General features: G+C 43.2%; 1 protein-coding gene across 3 annotated transcripts in view; it reads right to left on the bottom strand.

Moving 5' to 3' along the window:
- QTGAL (queuosine-tRNA galactosyltransferase) overlaps positions 1 to 7,917 on the bottom strand; it is a 331,029-nt gene that overhangs the window by 303,125 nt on the left and 19,987 nt on the right. For all 3 annotated transcript variants that reach the window (XM_075071758.1, XM_075071757.1, XM_075071756.1), the window contains exon 4: positions 6,460 to 6,524. In XM_075071758.1, coding sequence (XP_074927859.1) covers positions 6,460 to 6,524 — 65 coding nt within the window. The remainder of the gene's footprint in view (positions 1 to 6,459; positions 6,525 to 7,917) is intronic.

The raw sequence follows: 7,917 nt of genomic DNA, 5'->3' as shown, positions 1-7,917 counted from the left end.
TGTGTGTGTGTGTGTGTGTGTGTGTGTGTGTGTGTGTGTGTGTGTGTGTGTGTGTGTGTGTGTGTGAAATAAGTAGTGATAGGAATAAGTAGTTAAACAACGTTGTTTGCTTTTATCTTTTGCTTTATTATATTTACAATAAATGTGGTATCTTTGCCTTATCCCTCTTAATAAGATCCTACTGGTTTTTATTATATTGGTATAACAATAATGAGAGGAGACTTCCTCCTATGATTTCTGCTAGGCCTCCTAGAGTACTCCTACTTGTCCTGAGGCTGGTAAAAAAATCGAGACGGGGCTGCGACTTAAAATGCCTTCGTTGCAGTGCCAGGGTATGCATACCAAGGAACTTGTGTGTGCCTTTGAGTCCTTAATGTGATGTAGCCATGAGTCTGTCTTTTCAGAAAAAAGAGTGAGGAGCTTTTGAATGGGAGATCCTGATTGGTTTGTTGGACCTCATTTAGGAGTCCTGAGGCCTCCAGACAAGAGCTCCTTCTCATAGCCATGGCCGAAGACATGGTCTAAAAGCAGCTGAAATGGCAACATCCAGGGCTGCTTGTAGTGTGTGGCCTGTGCCACTAGCTTGCCCTCCTCCACCAAGATGGAGAATTCTGTCCTAGATTCTGATGGGAGTAGCTCCATAAACTTTGACATAGCTCTCCAGGAATTGAAGCTATATCTGCTGAGAGTTGAAATCTGAAACTGGAGGCCCCCAGTAGAGTAGACGTTCCTCCCAGAGAGGTCCAACTTCTTAGCGTCCCAAGCTTTGGGTGAGGGCCCTTGTTGCCCTTGACGCTCGCATTCATTCACTGCTGCTGCCACCACCACCAAGGAGCCTTGGGGCAGATGCAAATAAAGATTCAAACTATGGCTGTCGATTAATAGCAATTAACTCACGTTTCTAAATCAAAAAAATTAATTGCGATCAATTGCATTGTTAAATAATAGAATACCAAATTAAATTTATTAAATATTTTTGGATGTTTTTCTACGTTTTCAAGTATATTGATTTCGATTGCAACACAGAATACAAAGTTTATAGTGCTCCCTTTATAATTTTTATTACAAATATTTGCACTGTAAAAACAACAAAATAAATAGCATTTTTCACTTCATACAATATAGTGCAATCTCTTTATTGTGAAAGCATAACTTAAAAATGTAGATTTTTGGGGGGTTATATAACTGCACTCAAAAACACAATGTAAAACTTTAGAGCCTACAAGATCACTCAAGTCCTACTTCTTGTTCAGCTAATTACTCAGACAAACAACACTTTGCATTGTTTTATTTTTTAGTGCAGTTATTTTTTTTTTGTACATAATTCTACATTTGTAAGTTCAGCTTTCATGATACGGAGACTGCACCACAGTACTTTACTTGTATTAGGTGAACTGAAATATACTATTTCTTTTGTTTTATACAGTGCTAATATTTGTAATAAAAATATGAAGTGAGCACTGTTCACTTCATATTGCGCTGTAATTGAAATCAATATATTTGAAAACGAAGAAAACATCTAAAATATTTAAATAAATGGTATTCTATTATTGTTTAACAGTGCGATTAATCGCGTGATTCACGATTAATTTTTTTTAATTGCTTGACAGCTCTAATTCAATCCTTTAGAGGGGACAAAATATTTCCTCTCAGTCCTCTTTGCCATCGAGGACAGTGAGGCAGGGGTATATCTGTGGGATTTGATGGTGTCCTGAATCATTTGAATTAGTGGCAGAGCAATACGGGACAAGCCCAGTAGTCAGGGTGTCCACCATAGTGTCTGAGGACTCAGTGACTTCTTTGACCTCAAGCACCAGGTTCTGGGCCACTCTCCTCAAAAGCCATTGGTGGACACTACTCTCCTTAAGTGCGGGGGTCGGAGAGATCCCTGCTACAGCTTCTTCTGGTGATGAAGATGATGAGGTCAGTACGGGAACAAGCTCTTGCTCCTGACCTTCTGTACCAAGTGGGTCTCATGGTGCCGGTTCCTCTGGTATGGTGGCCAGTTTGGTGCCGTGTGGTTGGTCCTACACCAAGAGAGGCGGAGGAGGTCCTTGGCTCTCAGAGATCACCAATTGAGACCTGGAATGAGCCCTGCGGCTTGATGGAATGTCCATGGGGTCCAAAAAAAGGCCACTGCACCGGTAACTGACACTGCACAGGCCAGGGCACAGTTCAGAATTGCTGACCTATGTCAATTCTTGCATGCCCCCACTCCCATACGTGTCCGTTCCATCTGGACATGTAAGATTCCGGCTCCAAGTCTGACTGGGGGGACTCACTGCACAGCTAGCAGAGATGAGAAGTGCCAGCCTATGCTAGGGAGCAGTGCCAGCAATCAAGAAACCATTGCTGCGCCATAGCCCGATTAACCTCAGGCGGTGCTGAGGAGTGGTGCCATAGCGAAGGAGATCAGCATGGCACCATAGCTGGGTTGCCATGAAACAGTGCTGGGCAGAGGTTGCGGTGCCAACACTTGTGGGACCCGACACAGACTCGCATCTGGAGGGTGAAGCCGGTGCCATGAAGGCAATCAGATCTCTGGTTCCCTTTAATGTGTCCGGCGGGGAAGGCATCTACAGCACCTCTCCACAACTCTCCCAGAGAGGGGAGTCCATCGTTACCTGACTCAACTGACCCTGCGCTGGGGCTGCAGTCAACATTACCATGCTGGTTAGTGCAGTGCCTGAGTGGCCCTGCACAGGTCGCAATGCACTCGGGGCATTTCACCCTGTTCTTGGCGTGGATGAGCGCCCCCTCTCCAACTTCTTCCATTTCTTACAGGGTATTGGAGACTGGGAGCGATGCCAGACTGAGCCATGAGTGGAGCTCCTCTGTATCGGATAACCCTATCAGTACCGAGAGTCTCTGGAGCTAGAATCCCTTCTCGGTGCTGAGGTCTCCCTCATAGACGCTAGTGCACACCACATTGATGTTGATATGCTGGGTGCTGGTTCGGCCAAACTCAGCTCCGAGTGAGTGCAAAGGGCTACCTCCATCAGGAGAAATTTTAATCTTTGGTCCCTCTCCTTCTGTGCTCTGGGGCAAAATCTCCTGCAGATCTTAGAGCACTCTTTTTGATGGGATTCCCCCAGACACTTCAGACAAGAAGTGTGAGGGTAGCTCCTTGGTATAGGCTTATTACAAGCCATGCACTGTTTAAACCCCAAGACATACCCCAGTTCTGGGGAAGAGGGGTTGCCCCAATTAACAGGGCTGTAATTAATCTAACAAGTACACTAAGACTAAATAAGAAACTAACTATTTTAACTATTTACAGGTAACTACAAGTAAACCACTAGGGAAACCCTTGCAGAAGCAAGAGAGAAATGACGTTCTGGCTAACTGTCACTGGCAATAAGAAGGAACTGAAAAGGCAGCAGGTTGGCAGGGCTATATATGCAGCGCCATGACGACACAACTCCAGGGAACGCCTGGACTAACCCGACAGATATCATTAAGAGAAAAATCTTCCAGAAACTGTGCACAGAGTGCACGCACACCTACTTGGAATCAACATGAGCGAGCACTCAAAGAAGAACAATGGTTATAGAGGAAAATAAAAACATATTAGCTTTTAGTCAAATAACCAGCACTTAACACAAGAACGGGCTGATCAAATTCTGAAAATTTTGAGCCTTGTATCCTCTTCTGTCATGTTTCTTCCCAATTCACTGTCATCACAAAGCTACTGGTGTTTCCAGATATAAGCAGCTTGACTCCAGCTGAGACAGCAAGTGAACAGTTCTCTCTGGAGTCAATATTTCCTCAAAGATATACAAGCAAGAAGAAGTCCTAAAAAACAATAGTCTCTCCTCACATATACCAAATGCATAATGAATTATGTAACCTGCTCTGTACTAACCCAGAACCTGCAACTATGAATGCAAATCTGAAAATCAATTTCTTGGCAATAATGCAGCTCATTCCACGTGCCTGATATCAACATTCTTTTCTAAATAATTTGATACTTGGCTGGTGAACTGAACCTAAGAAGTGAGGGGGCATATGGAAGCAGACACAGACAGCTCAGTCACACAGCTGGAAACATCTGTGTTTGGGTTATTACCACATAGTATCTAGTAACTACTGTCAGACAGAATACTGATCAATTCCTAGTTTTGTAGCAGTTTTTGCAATTATTTTATCCCCTCTATATTAATGGTTTTTAGCCAACAATAGCAGGCACAAAGAAAAATAGCAGAACTTTATCTTTAATAACACATTTGATGTACAACTTCTAGGATACAGGAACATGAGTTTTGCTAGCTCAGAATGATTTCACCTTTGAAACATCTCGTTGTTAGTGCAAATACGTAGAAATTAAACAGAAAACCAATATTCTCTACCTATTTTCAATTATTTTTCAAGCTTGGACCATAAAAGTTTTGTTTGGAACCACTTCAAATGGTCCTAAATGTATACAGCATACATTCATTTCAAAATTAATCTTTCATCAAATCTGAACCATCCATTAGAACATCTGGGAGAAATATTCAGCCTTAATATTTGTGAATGATTGCTACAGATTACTTTACCCTCTAGAGCTAACCAGTGAAGGGAAATTATGCAGCAGTGTAAAGGTACGCGACATATACATGCAATCATGTAAATAATAATTTCAAACATTTAAAAGAGATTCTCACACACACATACACACACACGGTTTCTCTCCTTTTCAATGGAAAATAAAAAATATAAGTAATGACCTGATTTATAATCGCCTGATTTATAACTATACTTATCTAAACTGGAAGAGGTAGAATAAGCCCCTCTGATATTTACCTCAATGAATCACATATATATGTATTTTGCACAGATGTGACATTGCACTACATGGTGCAACAGACTTTTTACTTTTGGAAACATGGGCTTTTGCTAGCTAAGCTCACAAGAAAAATTGGTGCAGTGCTTTCATCCTAAATCCCCAGCATTTAACCACGCTACACATTGTGGAGCAATTGTCTAAAGCTGGAATACCTAGGGGTTTGCAAATAACTGACTTTGGGTCACATCTTGCTTGCTTCACTCATACAAGTAGTGCCACTGAACCCCAAAAGTCAGCAGGACTCAAATTCATGGAACTACTCACAGGAGTTAAGATGGAAAAGATTTGGTTATGCACAGGGCAGTTAGCATTGAACCTGCCCACATTCATACAGCCCACTAAAGTCAACTGGAAAACTCCCACTGACTGCAATCGTGCAGGATGAAGGCCTTAATCAGTCACTTCATGAGTACAATTTACATGAAACACCTATAACCTAATTAAAAAACAATGTTGTTTAGCAAGTGAACAAAATCTGGAACATTGAACTTATCTCCTCAGACTTACTTTTTTAATATTCGCTTCCTAATGAAACTGTAAAGAAACTAATACTGAGACCTGGTAAACACACTTTTGCACTGTACTTGGGTACAAGCTACTGAAATGAATAACTTTGTGCTATGTGACTGAAGTGAGATCTCCAAACACCCAAGGATTCATATAAGATCTCTAACTCTGACTGCTCAAACTGTCACTTCTGGAATATATGTGTGTGTGATATCTGACATGCACATTCTGAAAAGCCACTTTCCACAACCTTCCTCAGGTACCAAACTCCCTTTAAAAAAATCTATTTAGGTGGGAAATTGGAACAAATCTTAATATAATGAAATTAAATAAAAAAGGCAATATGTAACTATGTCGCTAAATACGGTACTAAATGGCATTAGCAATATTTCAACTAGTCAAGCAGGCTACTGCCAGCAAAACATATTCCACACTTAGTTCTTGAATGGGAAGGCAGAAAGAAGAAATCACTGGCAGACTCCTTGAACCATAAACAAATGTAAAATATATCAGCTGTTTAATAATATTTAGCAAAAAGAATTCAATATAAGACATCTTTAAAAAATACTGCATCCAATTGACATTGCAAGAGGAATTTATAGAATCAGAATGTGATTACCTGAGTTAAAAATCTAGCCAGGACTCTAGCATTAACATCCCCATTCTTAAAAGATCTCATGACACTTTTTATAAAGATCACAAGCACTCAGGACTTTGATTTTACATTGTATTAAAAAAACTGCACTTCCAGCAGTAGCATAGTGCCCTTATCACTACACAAAGGCCTGGTTCAGTTCCAACTCAAATTCAATCAAATGCAAACTTGACTACATTCAATCTGAATCATCAGCACCATCTCTCCTGCAGCACATGGGACATGAGAACTCCTAAAGAATGCCTAAATATTGACCTGACTCAGCTTTGGGATTTAATGGGATCAGAGAAGAAGGTAAGTCTGCAGCTATATACAAGGTTGAAAGATTAATACAAAGTTGTAATTAGTACTTAACATGTGTGAAACAACTTAAGAAAACATTTAAACAACTTAAGAAAAATCAACCACCACATTAAAAACAATCTACGGTAAGTGTTAAAACTAAATAAAATATGAAGAGTTAACTTACAGAATCCAGAAAGCAGAGGTAGGTCCCTGAACTCTGTATTACTGCTTGGTTTTTAGCAAAGCCAACTGAAGAAAAAGTAAAAAGATAATGTTACACATATCTTTGGAATTATTTTTATTGCAACATATTTTTTAAATTATACTGTAGTCAAGATTAAATATGACACACAAGTGGAGATCTACATTATTATGAAAAATGTTTTGTTCTACACGTCTTAAACAGGAATCTTTGAAGTATTGTGGCTGGTCCAGTTCTGCTCTCTCAGACACCAGTTTGTTGTGATGTGATCCAAACACTGCATCTCACATGCTGGGCACGGACTGATTTCTGTTCCTGGTTCTGGGTCCTTCAGGTGTACTCCGCAGGCACAGCTCCCATGTCTAACATTCAGGGCCGGCTTTAGGCTGATTCAACCAATTCCCCTGAATCGGGCCCCACCCCTAAGAGGGCCCAGTGCCCAAGCCCCAGTATGGCGTACCGCCAAGAGCCTGTCCCGCCGCTTCCCCAAAGCTCCTGCAGCTATTTAAAGGGCCAGGACGGTAGAAGCAGGGGAGCCCTGGGCCCTTTAAATAGCCCCCAGAGCCCTGGGGTAGTGAGGGCCTCTGGGGGCTATTTAAAGGGCCGGGCTTCAGCTGCCTCTGCTGCCACCGCCGAAGTCCTGCCGCTTTCCCAGGGCTCCCTCAGTTATTTAAAGGGCCAGGGTGGTGGAAACAGGCAAGACCCGGGCTCTTTAAATAGCCCCCGAGCCCTGCTGCTACCACGGTGGGTGAGAGAGGAGCCCCACACCCCCCTGCCCTGCAGCCAGCCCGTCTCCAGCCAGCCCCGCATCCCCTGCCATGCCTCCAGCCCCGCACCCCTTCCCCGCACCAGCCTATCTCCAGCCAGCCCCTGCTGCACCCCCTGCCCACACCAGCCCTGTACCCCCTGCCCTGTCTCCAGCATACCCCTGCCGCACCCCCTGCCTGAAGCCAGCCAGTCCCGCACTCCTCTGTCTCCAGTTCTGCCAATCCATGCCACATCCCCGTGGCCTTGCCTGAAACCAGCCAGCCCACCCCACACACACCCCATCTCCAGCCAGACTCTACCTCCAGTCAGCCCCTGCCCTGCCTCCAGCCAGCCCCATGTCCACTGGTGCCCTGCAGTTCCCAGGGCAGTAACCCTGCACACTTGCTTCAATTAGGGGGGCAGGGAGAAGCTGGGACCCACACATGTGCACATCCTAGAGTGACCAGACAGCAAGTATGAAAAATTGGGACGGGGTGGGGGGGTAATAGGCTCCTATATAAGAAAAAGACCCACAAATCGGGGCTGTCCCTATAAAATCGAGACATCTGGTCATCCGAGCACACCCTCAGGGAGTGGCAGGGACCCACATATGTGAAACGGAGCTCATTTCTAGTTCAGGACCATCTTTTTAAAAAAGAACTTTAGGTAGGGTTAACATACATCTGTATTTTC

Source organism: Chelonoidis abingdonii, chromosome 13 (genome assembly GCF_003597395.2).
Source record: "Chelonoidis abingdonii isolate Lonesome George chromosome 13, CheloAbing_2.0, whole genome shotgun sequence".
NCBI lineage: Eukaryota > Metazoa > Chordata > Testudines > Testudinidae > Chelonoidis > Chelonoidis abingdonii.
This window is presented reverse-complemented; position numbering and strand designations above follow the sequence as displayed.